Source organism: Mizuhopecten yessoensis, unplaced genomic scaffold (assembly GCF_002113885.1).
Source record: "Mizuhopecten yessoensis strain PY_sf001 unplaced genomic scaffold, ASM211388v2 scaffold10531, whole genome shotgun sequence".
Lineage (NCBI taxonomy): Eukaryota > Metazoa > Mollusca > Bivalvia > Pectinida > Pectinidae > Mizuhopecten > Mizuhopecten yessoensis.
In genome coordinates this window covers 609949-632958 of record NW_018408593.1, presented here as the reverse complement: position 1 = coordinate 632958, position 23010 = coordinate 609949, and the positions used below count along the sequence as shown (strand labels likewise).

The window sequence follows — 23010 nt, the reverse complement described above, 5'->3', positions numbered from 1 at the left end:
TTAGGAGTGGGACGACTGGTTCGCCCGTTGTCAGTATAATGTGACCGGGTGGGGCGTCCTGCTGGGTGTCTTCGGCAGTATGTTTCAGTGAGGTAGCACTATAAAGTCGGCATCAGTTCCGCGCTATTACAAGAAGACAAACACGAACATATCGCAGCCTCCCAAAATACACACACATACACTACACGCATGCATCTTGCACACAGGGGAGGCCGTCCTTAAATGACCTTAGCTGTTAATAGGACGTTAAACAAAATCAAACAAAACAAACAAACAAACAATTCGTTTCCGATAGGCCTAGATCTACAATTGTTTCGACTAAATCGCCCTCAGAGTCGCTGGAAGCCATGCTTTTTCTATCAGACGACAGCAGATGACAGATGTGTGATGCATCATTTTTCAATATTTAATTATTTTATTTTATTTGTTTTATTTGTTTGTTTATTTTAATGAAAAAGAAAATATGTAACTTATTTTATAAATATTTTTTTCTCTGTATTTGTTTGTTTGTTTGATTTTGTCTGTATTGTATTTTAAATATAACTAAAAAAAAAATATAAATGAAATATTCGATTGCCTGTTTAATGAAGTGGGGTATCAATGCGGCCGTTTTGTTTGTTAAATTGGCAGTAGCAACCGTATCGTTACGCCATCAATTCAGCCTGTAGTTACTCTCATGTCACATCAGTCTGGCTCTCCATAGAGCTAATGGAAACTGGGAAGGGCATATGTCAATATATGTACTTGAATCCTCCAAAATATTTTTAGTCTTAAAACATTCATTCTCTTTACTCTAGGATGATGATGATTATTTCTAAGATATTCCTCTTGTACGTAAAAGGAGGAGAACATTAAGGAGAGCTGCCCTAAGGTGCAATGATGGTACTTCCCAGTTTGCTTCATCAAGCAATGTCATTTTCCTACTATTTATAGTCTTCCTGCAAGTTGAATTTGACTTAAGGTTTACACAATTTACACAATGGGTGAGAGTTATCTATCATTGTTATCTAATAAACCCAGTTACAAATTAAAACAGAAGTCCTCCATTATTGAAGGTTCTATTGTAATATAGACATCTCTGAACACCTAAAAACGAAATACAAACATAGTTATTCCATTAATTTTAGTGCAATGATGAAAGATGTATGGACAAAATTATAAGAGAGAATTAACAGGGTATCAGGCACCCGCTCTGAAGTAATATCAACAGTAAATGCATCATGTGTTAACTTATGATCAAAACGTAATTGGGATCTGTTTTTTCCTTACTTTTTCTTTTCGGTGGTGTCTTTCGGCACCCGTTTTGTTTTGTCTTCCAAGACACCTGTCTTCATATGCTGCATATGATCTTAGCTGTTGCAAGGACGTTTATACACATACATAAAAACTATAGCGTTTACGGAGGGTTCACTTTTGTCAGATGTATGCATGAAGATGGCTGGAAAAAGGGAAGTAACGCGTTTATCTTCCATGAAGTCGGCAGCGATGATACGCCTTTGTAAGGCATTTGATTTGAACATGTAGCAATATATAGAGGATCTTGACACTCGTGTTCAAGTAATATTGAATTTATTGAACGAGTTTATTAATTTCATATGAAACAAATGAACGAGTTTAATAAACTAAATGATACATGACATGATGACACGAGTGTTATTTTCTATTTATTATATAATTCGAGAAACACTCTTTTTCTTGGCAGTCTCCTCTATTTAAATCCTACCGATGGCTGACGATAGGACGCATTACATGCATTTTGTTTGGTGCTCGCTGCGCCACACAACATAGTTTCAGAAACTTCTTCCCGAGAACGGTTTCAATGAACAAACAATCATTTAGGTTTTCTTCATCAACAAATGTTTTCATAATTATCATAACAACATTAATAATCATGTTTTATACGAAAACCATTCAACGAATTGGCGTTTACGAAAAAAGCAGTGACGTCACATATTTGGCACAACGTTGCGTGCACTGTCAAGGTAAAGGTCATCACAAGACACATCGAAGTCTGCACTTTTTAGCCCACCATCATCTGATGGTGGGCTATTCAAATCACCCTGCGTCCGTGGTCCGTCGTCCGTCGTCCGTCGTATTTTGATATTGAAAGTTTGTTATCGCTATTTCTCAAGAAGAACTGAAGGGATCTTTCTCAAATTTTATATGTAGGTTCCCCTTTGTCCTTAGCTGTGCATGGCAACTTTTGAGACTGATCGGATAGACAACATGGCCGACAGGCAGCCATCTTGGATTTTGATAGTGAAAGTTTGTTATCGCTATTTCTCAAGAAGTATTAGAGGGATCTTTCTCAAATTTTATATGTAGGTTCCCCTTGGTACTAAGCTGTGCAGGGCAACTTTTGAGACTGATCGAATAAACAACATGGCCGACAGGCTGCCATCTTGGATTTTGATAGTGAAAGTTTGTTATCGCTATTTCTCAAGAAGTACCATAGGGATCTTTCTTCAATTTTATATGTAGGTTCCCCTTGGTCCTTTCCTGTGCAGAGCAACTTTTGAGACTGATCGGATAACAACATGGCCGAAAGGCAGCCATCTTTGATTTTGATATTGAAATTTTGTTTCCGCTATTTCTCCGGAAGAACTAGAGGGATCTTTCTTAAATTTTATATGTAGGTTCCCCTTGGTCCTAGCTGTGCAGGGCAACTTTTGAGACTGATCGGATAACAACATGGCCGACAGGCAGCCATCTTGAATTTTGATATTGAAAGTTTGTTATCGCTATTTCTCGGGAAATTACGGGAGGGATCTTTCTCAAATTTTAAATGTAGATTCCCCTTGATCCCTCGTTGTGTATGTTATATTTTGAGACTGATCATAAAAACCAAATGGATTAAAAGAAGAACTAAACAGATCTTTCTCATATTGCAATGATCGATTCTATTTCTTTCACATTAAGTACTGTACTAGTAAATATGTGAAATGACAAACTCACTTTGATGGTTGGCTTTCATACACATCTGTATTAAGTTTAGCTCAAGGTGCATTTACTGTTAACATGACTCGATCAAACAGATTAGAGGAAAGAAGAGAAAAGATCGAATTGACAAAGAACTAATGAAGATGGTACAAAGGTGGGCGCCAAGATCCCTCTTGGATCTCTTGTTAAAAGTTTACAGGGACTGGAGTGATTGTCACTCTCTATAACACAAGCGCATTTCTTTGGAGTGTTGTTGGTGAATGGAAACCTCAATGTTTCCGCCTGTCACTGAGCCAGAAAATAATGTGGAATCCGCCATGAAACTGGAACACTGATGAAGTTGACCAGTTACACGTGTTCGCCATTGATTGTGTGTGTCGGAGTAGTTCAGGTGTACTTTGAACATGCAGGTGTTGAATTTCTGTGAAGCTAAAACTCGTGTTTATATAATATTTAATTTATTAAACTAGTTTGTTAATTTTATTTTCCCAGTGCCTCTGCTATCAATGCAAACACTAATTCGGTCAGCACTTTTGTTTACAAAAGTAGAAGTTGTATTGCGTAGGAATATGACCTGTTTCCCACAGTGACAAGACCTATTTGCATGTTTTTTTGTACGTGTGCTAATTGTTTTTATTATTTTTGTTTTATATTTTATTGAACGGAAATAGCCTGTATTATTGTAAAAAATAGTTATAACAAGTTTATGAAAATAAAATTGAAAACTGTGGCATGCATAAGAAAACATCGGTTAAAAGAGTATCTACCAGATAAAACATGAATACTTTATGTTGTTGATTGCGAGCTCACATTTAGTGGATACCACTTAATAAATCGTTAGGTATTACGTCAAGTAAGAAGTCGTGTTATGGGCGAGGCAATTTCATTACAAAAATCAAGTCAGAAAAGTGATACTATTTACGACATATTACAACATTGTTTCATTAAGGTTTGAAGATTCCTTTCATCTGATCTTTTTTAACTATTACAGATCTCCGTTTCAGAACAAAACATGCTTTATGGCTAGAATTAAGCCTTCCATCTAATGGGATGCCCATGCTTGGATGCATCCTTAAATAAACTTATATCAATAGGGTTACTGCATGTTTTAGAGCTCGTTAGATGTAACCTGTGTTTCAAACTGATCATGAAAAGATTTTGATAAACAAGGCATTCAACAGTCTGGTTCTTGCTCATAATAGGCATACAGTCAACATATGCACCAGCTTACAAATGGGGGCCAGGTTAGGATATATATGCTTCTCTTGAAGCACGCCGCTATAATGCTATTTATGATTGAATGAAAATACTTGTCTATGTTTTTTGGGGGAAATTTGATTTTAAAAAAAAGAGATATTTTTGTTACGTCAAATTCGCCATTATGTTGGTGACCAAACATCATTTAAAAAGCTGATCAACATAATGAAAATAGGGTCTTGGTTTGGTTTAATTTTGTTTAACGTCAAATTAACAGCTTATGTCATTTAGGGACGTGTCTCCATGTGTGTAGTGTATGCGTGCTTGCATGTGTGTATGCAGTAATCATTGCTAGAAAGGAATCGAAAACAAATCAACATAATTGCTCGTGGCTACATGTTGTAAACACTTATAATCAAACAGCCAAAATGTATTAATTTTTGTACTCCACATGCTTATGTCAAATAAAACAGAATGCTGAGCGTTAATTAGGGATTAACGATTACCATTTTGTATGTCCCGGAATTTGGACAGAAACAATTGCCTTCCTCATCTTGGCGAGGTATTGCCAAGGTTGGAGGGACAAACTCTATAGTTTAAGAGAGAAATATCACATGTATATGTTGTGTGCTGTCTTTACACCCATAATATATAAATAGACCAATGGGAAATGAATATTCTCTAAAACAGCAACGTCCTGAATTACGATGACTTGTGTTGATGCTGGACAAATTAGTCCAACACACTATGTGTCATTCATATATAACACACGGTATCAATAAAGATAAGCTGCGCTACAAATACGTAACGAAATATTTATGTGCGATATTTTTATAAGAAATCGTGTGAAAATGTCAAGTAGATTACTCCATCATATGTCAAATGTGGCTATTTATAAGATAAACAATTGTAGGTAAGTATATGTTAATGGCACAAGAAATTAAGAACACTTTGGATATCACTGATTGCCCTCCTTACTCATGTGGGGCAAGCATATTATATGATTACGTGCACAAGCATTTCTTTGTTGCGTAAATTGGAATAAGAATTTTACTGGATTTTCTTAAAAAAGGTGCATAACCTGTTTCACGACAAATTTATGTTGATACCATCATAAAAATAATCAAAAATGTGTATTATTCGGATCATGTTTATGCAACGTGCGCTAAATTTTGAAGAGACAGTGCTGGTGGTTGTGTGGAGGTAGTATTTAAACGCTAACAGACTTTTTTTCTGCGATGTATCGACATGATGCCAAATGACCTTTAAGTAGTTTAATTTTGATCGTTTTAGAAGGCAACGGATACTTTTTTACTATAACGATCTGCAATATTTCGAAAGGAACCTATTACCTTCCTCACTTGAGAAAACGTTCAACACGATGGCCAAGTTGCTTTGCCTCCCTATATGCCATATTTGTGTAATATTATTAACAACCGTCATTTGCATTTCTAGTTCAAAGTAGAAACAGTGTTTATTTAAGGAATGATTTTTATTTTTTCAACATTTATGAGGACATAACAACAATGGGTTTATGGACATATTGAATGAATCGCGTTAGCGATTCATGTAAAATATGTCCAAAACCCCATTGTTGTTATGACCTCATAAATGTTGAAAAAATAAATATCATTCCTTATATTTACATCGACAAAACCTTTCAGTGGATCGATATAACGACGAATAAAAGAAATAAACAGGGTTTGTTCCTGCTTATACACGGGTGCAACGCAGTGGCGAGAACAGTGTTTTTTCGCGGGGGAATGTTACACTATCGTGAGAGATCTTAGCAACCGTCAACAACAATAACACAACAAAATGTAGTTCCATATTCAATGTTTATTTGTAGCACAGGACACGTGAATACGTGGATATTTCACAAAGCACAGTTCAATAATATTTTAAGATGTAAGAATTAAGCATCTAGGTCGGTCGTTCCGAGTGAGTAGTTTTTGTAGTGTATTACTATGCAGTGTGATCAGGTTACTATCAGTTCCCACGTGCTGAGATTCTATGAACACCTGTGTTATGCATTTATGAACAGTATAACGAACTATATGTCAACAGCAAGGCCAATGGTTAGCCATGATACATACATGTATTAACAATTGATCAAGTTACTTCTTTTAAATTCCACCATAGTAGTGATTTATAGGCTTGTAAAATATCACTGGATTTGCTAACTAGATGCCCCTTAAAGAGTTGTATTTTATTGAAATTTTGATAACGTTATAACATATAAAAATTAGTTATTGCAAATTAATGTGTAAGTATCGGTGTTATTTTCCTATGTAAGCAAACTACACATTTTCTTGTAGCTTTTGAAGAAGTGTTGTTAATGGATTTAGGATCCTCTTCAGTAACAAGACATATCATTCTATCTCAGTATATAATTCGGAACGCATTTGTCGTTTTCATTGGGAACCGTGAGGTCAGAGGGGTTCCAAAAAAGGGGGTGCATTACGAGAATACTTGTCGCATGAGGAAGCAATACGAGAAACTTTTAACACTGTTGACCAGATGTGGTATCGGATGGATTACGTAATTATCACACATGCAAAAACTACTGATGTTTCCAGTAGACATATGATAATACGTTATAACGCCCGTGCGGTGTCATTGTCATAACATAATGGAGAGCTGTGTTGTGTACCTAACATAATGGAGAGCTGTGTTGTGTACCTAAGTTGTAGTATTTTTGTGAGGTGAAATTAATACCGATTAACAGTCCAAGTAATGATGTAGTTCGTTTAAAACAGCTCTGCTTATTAAGCTAACTTCACCCATGCAGGTAGGGGATTATGAAAAGAATAAATCTGAACGTCCGATATGTGAACATCATACATAATGAGGGATATTTTGTACACTCTACTTAGGAACACCAAAGCGACCAAAATACAACTGCTTCACTCATTGCAATATTTTTGATCTTTAAATGTTTAGGCGAGTAAACTATGAGTTCTGTCCCCATGCTGGGATATATATAAGTCCTCAAACATGACAGTTGTTATTCCCTGTTTAACGTTCATTATTTAAGAACTGGTTCACCCGTTGTCAGTTAAAAAGTGGGGGTTGCTTTACTGGGTGCCTTTGGCATGCTATTTCAGTGATATAGCACTATAAAGTCGGCATCAGAAACGCGCTATCGCAAGGAGGCGTTTACGCATATATTTAGTTTTTGTCGTTAATCTTGATTTGAAACTTCAGTCATGTTGGAATCAATAGAAATGAAAAAGTAGATAGGGCTGAGCATTTGACCTTCATCCGAAAGACATTAAATTGCCATGTCCTAACGTTTTAACTTTCCATATCGAATTTTATTAAAACGAATTGGCAACATAAATGGTTTAGAGTAACAAACAATAGGTTATGTTCAGTTCAACATTTTATGATGAAATCCGCCGATTTCAAACAAATGCGTGACAGATTCTATAATGTACACTGTATGAAACGTTTATTTGTTACAGTTTCTGCGCAAAACATATATGATTATTTACACTCAATCAGTTTGCTTTTGATATATTTTGACATCTTTCGCACATTTTGACCTTTTTGATTCTGGTTTCTATAAATACATTTTTGTGTATGTCTATTTTAACATCGTTGTGTGGCCTTTAAAGCCAAAACTAACACCAAACTATTCCAATTCATAAGTGCCTTGATTGGCAATACCTCACTCTTGGGTGAAGCGTTTGCCCGAGTGGGGTTGGGCAATTGGTTCTCTCCCACAGCCGGGACATACGAAATTCCTTAAAAATAGTATTTACTATTCCCTGCTGCTTTACGTCGAGTATTTAGCGTTAACGCAACACCTGGTTAACCGTTTTCAGTATAATGTAACCGAGTGGAGTGTTCTTCTTGGTGCCTTCGCTATGGTATTTCAGCGATGCAGAACTATAATGTCGCCATCAGAATTGCACTATCGCAAGGCGGCAATATACCATGCGTCCAGCACACATACATACATGGAGACACGTCCTTTTATGACCTAAGCTGTTTATAGGACGTCAAACGAAATCCATTCAGATTTCTGCTGCAGAGCCTCTTATTATTCCCGGGTACGCTTAAAGAATTTCACAACATTCCAATACCCGCATTTGGGCATATTCGTATAAACAGTAATAACGGAAAAAGCACGTCACTACATTGCGCTTCTCGCTCCAGAGTTATATAGCTTCAGTAATAACACTTGATACAGCTGACTTATGTCTAATTCCCTTACAAGAGCCTCATCGGTAATAGTCAAAATTACGCTTAAAACAGCTCACTACATTTCAATTTCTTTCGAGAGCCTAATATAAATAATAATATATACTGCTTAATTAAAAAGCAGCTCACGACATTTTGACTCCGCATGTGAGCCCCTTATTATTATTAGGCTTCAAACTGCTCACCACATGTCGGTTCCGGTTCCCGCTCGAGCGCCCCTACTTCTATCCAGTGAGAACGTTTTATTACTGTTAAGAAGATGATACGATATCAGTCCGCATAACATGAATTATACTTAGTGGCAGTCGACCAGGCTAGGTACTGGAAAAATGAAATATAAAACAGATCACCAGGGATTAACGCCGTCATATTAAACTACTACATCGGCCGTTTTTATAAAAGGGAGTTTTTATATAAAGCATTAGGTATAGGTTACTTAATCAATATATCATAAGCACATACCGTGTTTATCAACAAAGTCTTGTTTAGTGAAGTTACCGTGCTGCGATCTGTTGGAAATACTGGTTAACATTGAAGCCATACAAATTCCTAACTATCAGTAGTGCATGCATATTGATATGTAAAGATTTTAAATACCAATTACTTATATTTTTGTCAAGAATAAGCGTGATAAGCCTTTTCTCGTCAGCGACTTATCTCATCAGGCGCAGGGTTGACGTCATGTTTACGTTGTTATTATTAGGAATAAACTAATTTAAACAGATATCACGAGGGCAGGTCCCTGCAGGTAGGGCGTAAGAATTGTACCTGCTGCCCAATTCCCGATCGTAAGAGGCGACCAAATATGGGATCTTATCTTTTTTTTTCTATCTAAACAACTTTCTTCCTCCTAATGTCTCTCTTGACAATGCCTCACTTTTGGCCTTTAGTTGAGCGTTCGCCCTTGTGAGGAAGTCTTTGGGTTCTGTCCCCTGGCCGAGACATACACATATGTATCAGAGTCTGTAAAGGGTAGTTTAACACTCAGCAATTTAGGAGTGGGACGACTGATTCGCCCGTTGTCAGTATAATGTGACCGGGTGGGACGTCCTGCTGGGTGTCTTCGGTAGTATCTTTCAGTGAGGTAGCACTATAAAGTCGACATCAGTTCCGCGCTATCACAAGGAGACAAACACGAACATATCGCAGCCTCCTAAAATGCACACGCATACACTACACGCATGTATCTTGCACACAGGGTAGGCCGTCCTTAAATAACCATAGCTGTTGATAGGACGTTAAACAATACTAAACGAAACCAAACATAAACTACACGTATACATAACGCTATCGATACACATATAACATAAACGAGTAAAATCTGACAATTAACACTTAACTGTAAAATACGTTCGTTAAACCGGTTATGATATAACAAATAATGAATTCGAAATAGCAGATATACTATGTCCTTATCTTTTAGTTACAATATGTATTACATTAACCTTTACACATATATTATAAGAGTATGGTCTATCGACGTTACTAGCAAATTGTGAAAACCATTCACAGACGTACCCAATAGTATGGGACATTAAAGAAGATATATACATATATGGATTTGTATGATTTATAATGAAATAACCACCTCTTTGTGGCAGAAGGCTTTACAACATGTCCAGCTCATAGATAAGTCTGAACACGTATTCAACTCTGTAAACAAAAACGATACAAATAATAAGATTTGGAATTTAAACACAATCGTACCGGCCGGTATTATGCTGGTCATTCACGTAACCCCCACGGAAAAATGATATAAAATACCGTAAAAATAATATCAGACACTGCTCGCGGAAGATACCGTACGCCGGACAGGAGAGAGGACAAATAGGATAGCTCGAAAGGTTAATTTAAAAAATGGAGAAATAGAATGTATACCTCACTTATATCCTTGTCAGTCGTCGTTGTCGTCGCTGTCTCGTCTACCTTGTCAAACGAAGTTATTGCGCGCCAACCCAGATAGCAAGTTGGATAAAAAGATATATACTGACGCCACACTAGTGACCTCTATACTGGACATAACATTACACAACATTACAAATAAATTTAATAAAATTAAATCCTGCCACACAATATAAAAATGTTGGATGCAACCCGTGAACCACCTGGAAATATTGTGCGACTGCTATACTCCCCGTATAACTGTCTTAATCACTATAAAAAATCAAGTAGAAATTTAAATATAGCAACTAGAAAGCTTTTGTGAGACCGTTAAACGCTAAATCTGGACAGATTTACAAAATCACACCCTGGATCCTTTTGAAGGCAAAGTATAACACTTGATTATCAAATTATACAGAAATAACTGTAATGCACACCTCGGATATTTAGGACCGTTTAATTGTTTCTAACGTTATACATCACCTAAATGAAAACCCATCACATGACAAAGTCATTCATATAGTTTTACACTGGAAATATGATTAACAATATCGATATTATTTTTACAACACTAATTCTGTGTTTACTTGTAAATCTGTGAAGTTATTTATACATATCACATGACGCGTTAGAACCACGTGACTCTTTTTAACCCGCGAGCATCTGTGCACAGCTTCAGTAGCCCCGAGCAGACGATACATACTAGTGCGTAATAACAGTGAACTAATTCGGGGTCAGGCGATGACACGGACTGTCGACGGATTGTTTTAAAAAACTGTTACAGTATGCAGTTTATCAGAGTACATTCGTTATTATAAATTCTGGCATCTGGTAACAGAGTAGTCCTTTTGTTATCTTAAAGATGATGTGTTTCAACGCTGCAGTGTATTTATTACCCTCGTGTACTCTGACAGTTTTTGTCTAGCGCTATATTCCACGGAGAAGGAGGATTTTAATCAGTTTGTTACAACAAATACACTTTATGATGGAGTGGTTCCCAATGTGTGTAATTCTAGTGACCCTGGTTTTACCCGGAAGTGACCAGCAGTCGCCAGGTAAGTGACCAGTATGACCTGTTGTCTAATACAGTGTTTGTGGGAAAGGTTCAATCGTACGGTAGTTTGTTTTAGCTTGTTATTCAAGAAGTGGCATTTCAACATGAGCGGAGCTTCAAGAGTACGTAATGTTCAACCGTTGCTCAAGTGACCTAAGTGGTTTAACTAATCAAATGTGGCAGTTTTCGTACCTCAGTATAGTTCTAAACACGTTGTTGCAGACACCACACAAATACAATGTACGAGGCTATATATACCGTCGGGATGAACATGGGAACATGTGTACTGTAACGTTTTATTATTTTATTTCGTTATTATCGTGCTATTCAGTGAAGCCACACACGTCATATAATGAAGTTATGTGACAATATATGATTACGAAACAAATACTGTTTATGTTAGGACGATACAAATAAGACAAACGGTATAGAGCCAAGAGGGTATAAAAAAAATATCATTAATAAGAAAATTATTAAAAAACGACAATTTTTATCAATCTCATTTAATATACAATTTCCTGTAAGGTAAACTATAAACATCAGCTTCAATTACACGTTACGAGTTTGTTATAGCATATATACTCCAGAAGGAAACTTGACATGTTTTGCATAACTTACGAAACAATATATTATCAACGTTGCTCTCGCGTGTCAGGCTACTTAGTAGGTCTTATATCATTTACAACGGCCACAGTGATACAGATAAGCTTAATCATCATCAGTAATAAGGGCTATCACATTAGTGCAGTCAGGACGTTAATATATACCCAATTAAATGTAGTCCTATCAATCGGTGAGGTAGTATTTCCTTCAGCTGTCAGCATATTTTTTATTTCCTATTGATGATGAGCACTAAATACAGCTACCACTCTACCCTATATGTTTTAAAACTATGGAATCCTCCCTGACAATCAGATTCCTCCCGCAGACCCCCTCCAATAGGTGCGCGCACGAGAAGATATCGGGAGGAAGAGAGCGGATTTGCCAAATTAACATGTTTAGGGTCCTCCACAGGTGGCCAAAACATAGGGTAAATAATGAGAGGCAACAATGTTTGCTTTTCAACTCCAATTAACATATTCAAACACCGACTATTTTTCAAACGTTTTACATGTTTCTAAAATAAACCGAAAACGCCTTAGTTTAATTTACATCCTTGTTTTCTACTACCTTTATCTATTTGCATTTACACGTGCTCCATACTTAAAGTAATAATGATACAGACAAAAAATGTTAACACTGAAATGGTGTCGAATATTATATTTTGTCAAATCAAATCGAAATATTGATGATTTTGTGATTCTAACGTCTTGAAAATAAACATGCGTGTAAAATGGTCCAGATTTCAATTTGTAAATTTCTGTTTGTTCATTATGCAACTTTTCAACTTCACGTTTCCACACGTTTGCGTACGTCAGACAGGAATATTGTAACATCTTATTTGTTTTATTTTGAAGTGGTAAAGAACTCGAGATGTCGAATGTGCACGGTGGACATTGTGGAAGAAATGTCATGATGGCTCTGCATTAATATCTTTGATATCTCCATTTTTTTCTGACATCCCTCCTTTTGTTCTCGGCAAAAGTATCTCCCTAGATACACGTCTTCACATGAGCCTAGCTCGTCTGTTGCAAAGATGTTACACCACATGCAAACAAACGAACGCTCTTTAAATAAATGCGTTAGATACAAGTTGCAATTTGAGAGTTTGTATATTTTTCGCAAACATGTGAATTGAAATATATCCAAGATACAAGTATATAAGCGATTTAAACTGTACTATCGACGTAAATTGATTTAATTAAGATGGATATTATTTTAGAAAACTGACCTGCAGCAAAATATTTACGAAAACTAAAATATTCTATCTAATGTCAGTTTTCAAACCCCAAGCATAAATTAAACCTACTTAACAGGGTTTGTTTGTTTGTTTGTTTGTTTGATTTGTTTAACGTCCTATTAACAGCTAAGGTCATTTAAGGACGGCCTCCCCTGTGTGCAAGATGCATGCGTGTAGTGTATGTGTGTGTATTTTGGGAGGCTGCGATATGTTCGTGTTTGTCTCCTTGTGATAGCGCGGAACTGATGCCGACTTTATAGTGCTACCTCACTGAAACATACTGCCGAAGACACCCAGCANTCAAGTCTATATATTCCCATAAAACGCCATTATAATTTCTAATCATCTTTATACTATGATCCACATTAAAACAGATTTACAGACGCTTCCGCTAATCTGTACATTGTGCATAAAATCAAACATCTGAAAACATGTCACACGTTTTAGTTTAGTTGGAACGTACCATTATGAAATGAGGCCGGGTATTTTTATGAAAATAGATTTTTAATGATAAAAAGCTTGTATGAATTATGTCTATGTTAATGGTAGTTGTTTTTACCTTAGGAGGAAGGAAGGGTTGTTAACAATTAACACCACATCCGCTATGACGTCAATGCCCCATTACAAACGTTTCATACCGGCTTTGCCAAAAATCGTTCGCATATTATACAAACATGTACTAGATCGGTTTGTGTGCTTTGTTTTTGTAAGAGAGTGTAGCTAGTGCTTTTTTATGAATATAATCCTAAATCTTACTTTCATCATGGTCGACAAACAAGCCTATAAATTGGTGGCCGTTATCTGTTTACAATGCTAATTACCAATGTTAAACTTGCCTGATCTATATAGGGTTCCAGCCATCTTACATGTGCTGAAGGAAGGCCGTGCCCCCTTGTCTATTCTACGTATAAAAATCATTCATTGCTTTTACCGTTGACAAAAAAACGTAAATTTAAACAGGTGTTACTAACAACTTAACCTTTGAACAATACAGGTTGACATGTTACCTTTGATCTTAGAACTTTGACAAGAACCCTTTCAACACAAATTGTTGACTTGTAAACTTTGATAATGTAATGCTACAAACTGGCACGTTTTTTCAAATGGTCTAGGAATTAAGGCCAAATGTGTTTCATAACAGATGGAGCCAAGTTCTTAAATGACTAAAACTGTTACATTTATAATAGGATTACTTAACCCTGTAAACTAGCTAACTACATGTAAATTGCATTGGGCTAAGTTGATATTTTAGTTCAATATTTTGGTTATAGGTCTGCAGCGTTTTGCTTAACTGTTCAAAGTTGGTAAAAAAAAAAAACGGTATTTTAAAACCTTCTTATATAATTTACCACCTTGAAGGAGAAAGAAAACATTCAGACGAGGAAAAAAATCATGTCATTTAAAATATCGACATCTTAATAAAATCTGTGTTTTATGCTAGTGCAACACGCATATTGTGAAAACAAACGGGTTTCAGTTGTTTTTCCATCCGTGTAAAAAGGGGAGAAATTATAATTGTATACATGTGTTTTGCACATATTTTTGCCTGAGGAATGTATATATACACCATAATGCAATGTTTACAGAGGTGGTTGTAGACGTGGAGTAACATGCGAGATTGATACGCGTTCCGTTTACGCTTTGGTAACACTACCGAAACAAAGTTATCAGTACTTCATCGCAACATTAGTAACAAGTGCCAACAAATTTGATAAAAACATTTATTTTATATGAGATTGCAATTCTCGAGTTTAACTTCAGTAAAGTATATATGAAATATGTTATGAATCATAGTAACGTTCAAGCGTTAGATATGTACGAAATGTCTACAAGAAATATGTATTGTTCTTATCACCAAGAGTAGAGAATCGTACCCACAAAATAACGTCTGTTGTCTTGGCGCGACGCAATTGCCACAGCTATGTGGCGGTAATTGAACCTCACCATTATACATTATCAAGAGTATAATTTAGTATTAAACCAAATGAAGTTGGATTACTCATCTATCTATATACTTATAGTGAGCGTCGGTTTAATTGTGTACATATTTGTACGCTTGTGCCATTGGAATTCGGACCACGTTGCACCGATAAATATAAAATGCTCCTCAGTTTGAGGCATCCCATAACAATGGACAAACGTGCGTCTGTTCGCTTTTTATGTGAAAACTGACTGGTATAGTAGACATGCCACACTTCTCTAATCTCGCCTTATCTCGGTAAATCTCGTTTGGTGCTATTTCAAAGACTTGAGGTTGCCCTGATGCATACCATGCAAGCTAAGACATTGCGCATCTGTCCAACACGACTTTATACAACAATGTTTAGTATAATGAGACCATTGACGCACGATATCTGTGTATGCCTCTATTATCTCAAAGCGAAACGTATGTGGAACATCTGGACTCGGACGTATCAAACCGCGTTAAATTCAGGATTAATGAAGTCAATTTTTCAAAACGAAAAGTGCAGACATTACCGATTATGATGCAAATTATCTTTGAAACTAATCACATGGAAATTCTATTTCAGATTGGAGTTATTATGTAATGTTACCAACTCAAAAATTTAAGATAATAAATACCTGGAATATAGAGTCGGCATCAGATTCGCCCTATCACAAGGAGGGAAACACACCAGCATACCATGTCTCAAACACACAAACATTCGCAACACAACACACATGGTGGCACGACCTAAAATGACCTTAGCTTTTAATAGGACGTTTAATAAAATAAAACCAAAATGTAAATGTGTGTGTGAAACAATGCACCTCGTATATTAAAGCTTAACGAAATTAAACATTACTGTGCAATCAGTACATTAACTATCTGAAACGTTAGTCGTCAAATTTACATATTTTCTGATAATTACTGTTCTTTAGGCAAGTAGTGATTTAGAGCAATGTAACAACATCAAAGCCATTACAGCGTTTGATTAAATCTAAACCCTTTGTAAGGCAGTGTCAAACGTCACAATGTCAGGTATGAAATGGCGCTATTTCCAAGATCACGATACTTCTTGCAATAGTCAACAAATTACCTTTGTTATGCGGTAGATCAATATAAGCAGTACAAAAAGGACCTGTTAACATTCCACTTCGAAACTTATTGCATATATCTATGGATTAGATACATGTTTTGTGTTCTATTCTCAAAACACAACAGCTTGTCGTCGTCCACCATTCACGGTGAATGGATTGGGATGACTCATCTGAAGTATGGAAGAATTCCGAGATTACGCGATACCTATTCGAGAACAGATGGGATCGTTCATTCAGATAAAATACCAATTATCAGCTGTGTTGGTATTGCTATCAGACTATATTCAAAATCTGATCGCTGTTTTGTCGTGGCATAGTCAATGGCCTTGCTAAATCTCGTCGAACACAAGTATATCGTTGGCCGTTGCATTCTTCTTCCCCTCCTATCAAGTATCAACGGACTCTATATAATGATACGTTCAGAGCATTAACGTTGCAATGAAAAGTTCTGTATTTGATGAAAATGAATGGTTCCTTATGAAGGTTATACGCTACCTTTGTGTTACATGCTTAACTATTACTGTTGGAGGCTGGAGTTCTACATGATATTTCAGTGAGATAGCGTTATAGAGTCACCATCAGATCCGCGTTATCACAAGGAGGCAAGTGAATTTACAAACCCTGTTTGCGACATACATACAGACATGCACGCATACACAAAATACATGGAGGTACGTCCTTAAATGACCTTAGCTGTTAATAGGGCCTTAAACAGAGTAAAACCAAACCAAACATTAAGAATAAAGTTTTATGATTTATTAATTGGAAAAATATTAATGTTATCCCTCTTTCGAATGACAGGAGGCAGTATGTAGGCCATTGTGAGCTTTTCTTCCAGATCAAAGGTAAAATAAATGAAACAATTCAGAAAACCAAAATATTCAGACATTTAACTCTGAAAGAACTGCGCAGTACATTTACGATTGCTTAAGCTCAATGTCAAAGGTGTAATAGTTAAAGTTAAAATTTGTTTTGGCTGACTTTACATGTATCACACCAAGTGTATTTGCTGTGCACTACATACAGGTCCTCGGCGCATCCAAAGATATCAATGTACAATTGCTTTTTCTACATACAGTTATGTAAAGCACACATATTTGTCACTTTACCCTACAAACACGTGTTTGCGGAAACACGATGCTCAAGTTATCCACTGTGGATGTGACGTGGTGAATCACGTGACGGACGCCATTTCATGGCTTTGTTTTCCTGCAACATGATAACGGCCTTGAAATAACTTTCATATATCAATGTAAATTCAACTTGACTTGTACTGCCTCTCCAAAACTACTAAGCACATGTTTCTACATGAGAGATTATTAGTTACCCTGAAAAATCTTGAGAATGTTTCACAATTTCCTTGACGGTTGATGCATTTTGCGCAGAACATGTTTTACTATTTCTTTACTTCTACATTGTAATTTACCCTTTTGGAAGATTCTGAACTTATTTTCCTACACAGGGGAGGCCGTACCTAAATTACCATAGTTGTTGATAGAACGTTAATCAATACTAAACCAAACCAAATCAAACTGAGGTCAAACCAAATCAAACTGAGGTCTTCTTTATACTTATTGTCTTTTTCAGTTTGGGTTTTTTGTACTGCTCTTATTACAGTACGCTGTTATTTTTGTATGTTTTTTTATTTTGTTTTCGTACAAACTTGGTTTACCTCAGTTTGCTTTAATGTACAAATAAATAATTTCTTTATAATATGGTTTCCGCCTAGTATATACTGAGACGGAAACTTGTTGAGTTATAACATACAGGTATTTTCACATTCCTGCCAAATGTGTACTGTATTAGACACATCCTATCGTTCGCTTGTAATGTTGTTCTGTTTATCTTTCTACTTGATCAAAACATATAAAACATTGAAAGCATGTAAACTATGTCTTGCATACATCTGCCCGTAGATATTGGTGCCGATAGGGGTCTCCACCGTCTCGGGTCTGCAACCACTTATAATGGTACTGTTTCGGCAGGTATATTAGTTTTCACTCACTCGAGATGAAAGGCGAGCTACACTAGGAACATTCCAATAAAATCAAAACCAATGTTTAATGTTTATGTTCTAACGTCCGATTACCGACCCAAGTATGCTGAGATGTTATATGTGACCTACATTCCAACATTGCGCCTATCAGTTGACTACCCCACCGTACATAAAATCATCGTTTATAAAATAACTCGGATGCTATTGTAACGAGGAAGTTGAAAACGTACCCTTACCTCTGAGGATAAAACAATTTGACAATACTCCAAGCATTGCCCATACATCAGACGGTTTTATGTAGTACTTACAATAAAATGTATAACTAACGTTACAAAGAAAGAGGTCAAATTAGATGTAATAGCGAAAGATAACATTGTTTACAGACGACATGACTGTGAAAACATTTTGGTGATAAACGATGTATTGTATTTCTGCTTTACGCGCTGTTAGGTCTCACTAACGGTTAACATGATAAACAATTAGATATCGAGGGAATCATGGTACATGTAACTAAATGATATACAATGTTTTCGGTCTCTTGTAAAGAATTTGGAGTTTAATTATATGGTTAATGTCATTGGCTTATGCAAATCGTGATCCTGCCATATAGGGTACATGAATGCTAACCTTTAAGGGCACATGGGGTTTGTTTGGTTTGTATTACCTTCGTGCTCCTTTCCGTAGATAAACGTAGCTGATAATAGGACGTTTAACCTTATACTATGTGTCATCCTGCGTCCGCCCTAGTGAGGAAGGCTTTGGGTTCTGTCCCGTGGCCGGGACATACCAGAGTCTGTAAAAATGGTAGTTTCTACTACTGCTTAACGATCGGCAATTTAGGAGTTGGACGACTGGTTCGCTCGTTGTCAGTATACTGTGACTGGGTGGGTTGTCCTGCTGGGTGTCTTCGGCAGTATATTTCAGTGAGGTAGCACTATCAAGTCGGAATCAGTTCCGTGCTATCACAAGGAGACACACACGAACATATCGCAGCCTCCCGAAACACACACGCATACACTACACGCACGCATCTTGCACACAGGGGAGGCCGTCCTTAAGTGACCATAGCTGTTGATAGGACGTTAAACAATACTAAACCAAACCAAACCAATCAGTGATGAGGTTGTGGTATATTTCTGCGTTTAGCGATGTTTCATTATTGTTGACCGATGCTTTGGTATGTTTTATCGCAGTTTGTTAATGTTGTGGTATATATTATCGTTGTGTTGAAGCTTGGCTGTTACGTTAATGTCCCTGAATGAATATTGTCTATCTGTATTGTGGCCATAGTGAATCGCTATAACGATAAAAAGAATGCATTGGAGTACAGATTTACCTATAATAAATGTTCTAATAATCTTGCACAAAACCTGATACCGTTTTGCATGATGGGCAATGATAAAATAATTAGCTTATCACGTGCTGTCTGCGAATCTCGTATATCGACCATTTTACCACGTAAGCAGTGTACATATATGAACAGGTGTGGCTATTAGTATCTTAATCAACCTCTTCATCTCATTACTGAAACCGAATACACGCAGAGACTAATCGTGCAAAATGGCTACGATCCAATATCTCCTGTATTCAAATACTCTCTTGATATCAAATGATTATTTATACAGTCTGCAATTACAACACTTTAGTCCTCCCGCCAAAGAATTAGGAGTTGAAATTAGTCTCTCGTGTGGCACGCAATCGTATGACCCAATCTCTAGAGGTGACCTAATCGCATGATTTCATCCGTGGTGGTCTCCACATCAGCAGTCGGCATAGCTGGAGTTATCGCCCATTAGATCGCTCTCCTACCTCACAGAAATTGTCCCACACGACTAAAACATGACGATGTCACTTTCAATTAAAAACACCTACTCGAAACTGCTTCTGTTTGTGAATACGGCACGCATGTTAAAGCACTAATGATATCAACTGATAAACATATCTGTATTTTTAAATGCAAAATAATAGCCCGGTGTATAGGAAGACCACACTGACCTTCGATTACAATATTAATTAAAAGAAAATGTTAACTACGTTAGTTGCATGTTAAACAGTAATTATGACGACTAATATAATGTTTCGATTATCCAGTTGATTTTGGCTAGAAAATTGAATATTGTGAAAAAGTATGTGCATTCATTGATTTTGCTTAAACCATAAATCATTTGTTCAAAAGAGTTGTGAAAAATATCGCATATTCTACATTGAACTCAACGGCATTAAAGATAACCATTACATGACGTATTTTACATGAAACCTGATACACATGAACATCACTGAACACCTACCAGAAAATTACAATCGCCCAACATGTATATACCACGAACAGGTCAATGATCAGTTTGGTCTGTTACGATGAAGTATTTAATATAAAGACAGAGTTAAGATATTTTATTCTGGTTTGCTCAAAAAATAAATGAATATTTAAAACAAACCCATTTTTAATTTAATTATAACAATTATATAACTTACAGCAGTCCACCATTACAATGAGATAAATAGTAATGGTGTATTTTTACAACTATCTGTCAATGTGTAGATGTTTCTGATAGGTTCGCAATTCTGCATAAAGTCACGTGATTTTTTCTCAACAATTACTACCTTTTACTGAACGTATATATATGTATAAGGTGGATTCAAGAAGAGACCTGGTTCCCACGTATTTTCACACACACACACACACACACACACACACACACAAGTCTGTGGTTTATTTAAGCTATCAATTTCAAACAAGGGGAACTCTAGGGGCAATGGTTTTGAACAAGTATGAAGCTTGTTAGCCCTAGGATATCTACAGCTATCGACACAGGCGCGTAATAGGTAACTAGATCAAAAGATTTATCCTTCTTATATATCAGTCGGATTATATCAATAATTGGATCAAAGTTGCCATAACGTCATTTCCTGTGGTATCAACCTAAAATGAAATGCACTTATTTTCTATAGTTGGCAATTAGACAGGAGAAGCATGATCCGGATATCCTACATTATTTTGTAAGATAGAAGCGGCGTAGTAGGAAACGTATCCCTTATACTTTGTTTTTGATTTTGGAGTGGTCTATCATAGGTTTAGTTTGTTTTGTTCGGAGTTTACCGTCCTCGCTACAGCTAAGGTCATTGGAAGACATTGATTCGGGAAAATACCAAAACTTAACTACTTATTAGTCAGACGCAGGTTGCTTCCGACTTCTGGTGTCGAACATATGCCAGCAAACACACCGGGTTTTAAACGGTGTCAAACGCCCTGTACCTCATGGCAACGGGGGCTGATGTTACAATACTTATTATATCAACACCCAAATACTTTGTGAACAAAAAATGCTTTGCCTACTACCAATACTATGTTAATACAGTACCAATTACTATGTCAAAATACTATTTTGTCAACACAAAGTAGTATATTACTACATACAATACAACACACTTTGTCGACAGAAAATATTACGTGAATATGAAATGCTACATAAAGACAAAAGAGCACGTGAACTTTTAAATCCTATGTCAACAATAAATATTTATCAGCCAAACATACTGTGTCAACACAAAATAAATGTACATGTATATGCATGACAACGTCAGTAACGATTGTTTATGTTAAATTCAATGTAAAAATGTGCGACATTAATATCTTATGAAATTACATGTATTAATGATATGTAACTATGTGTCATTCCTAACAGACCAAACTAAAAAGCTAAATTGCTATATTAACACATTTTATTTACATATATACTTCGGTAGGTGAATGATGGCTTTATCCGGCTTTGACTTTTCCGTTCCTCGCGGTATACACGCCATCCGTACAAACTAGGCGATAATCACAGGACGATACGGCAATTATGTCTACTTAGCCGACGTATCCATCAGTTCTGGCAGTACACGAAACTCACCCTCAATTTACAATAATTGATGAACTTGACATATTATCTGTCGCTAATTTTCAGGATGAAATGCATGTCGAAGCTTACTTATCGGTCATTATTTTACATGTATATATAGAGAACACACGACTGTACACTGTACCTTACATATTAACCGAATGTGCCGTTGTTAGATAAGGAATTACAATATAACGTTAGGATGTCTCCAATATGAAAACATTTATCTGCATTACGTTTGCCGAAGATTTCTGTAAAATTACGAGAATAACAGTCCAAACGATGGAATTTCGAATTTCAAAACGCTTCTTATAGTAATATCTGACTATTTTGCTTCATACACATGAACTAGTGTATGCAATTTTTTAATGATTCCTTTCCGTCATGGTTATGTGTCCCGATAATAATGCTGTCTGACCTGATATAACTTTACTTTAGGATTAAATTACTATTGGCAAACAGTCGTCATTACGGTTGCATTAGATTTTCAAAATTGTGATAAAACGAAATTGTTAGCATTATGAATAACTCAGCGTCATGTAAAGTCGTATCTTTTATACAATAGTTGAACGATTATCTAACAGTGTATCTTGTTTCATGACATTTCCTACCCGAAAACCATTTTTGTGAGTATCTCGAGTGTTCAGCATTGCAATAATATTTTGAACTGAGACACATAGTGATAGGCGAATAACATATTTAAAAGAATTCCATCATCGATATTAGTAAATAGTTCAAGCAATAACCACGCCTCCTCGCATATCTGATGCGACCAAATGTGGGATTATTTCGCAGCTATGGAAACAACTTACTAGTATCGACACATAGTGCAAAAGTAACGTATATTAACACCCGCAATGTCAGCCTATATGTGGCCATGTATTGACATGTAGCTTTGTAACTGCTTGAATAAATCTTTGCTGGTATACAGCAATCTTTGAATTGTTTTAGACATAACGGGACTTTGTCG

The 23010-nt window shown here is 36.3% G+C and overlaps 1 protein-coding gene across 1 annotated transcript in view; it reads left to right on the top strand.

The window, feature by feature from the left end:
• The first annotated feature begins 10896 nt into the window (after positions 1-10896).
• LOC110461006 overlaps positions 10897-23010 on the top strand; it is a 47999-nt gene continuing 35885 nt past the window's right edge. The window contains exon 1 of the mRNA XM_021514266.1: positions 10897-11282. Coding sequence (XP_021369941.1) covers positions 11210-11282 — 73 coding nt within the window. The 5' untranslated portion in view covers positions 10897-11209. The remainder of the gene's footprint in view (positions 11283-23010) is intronic.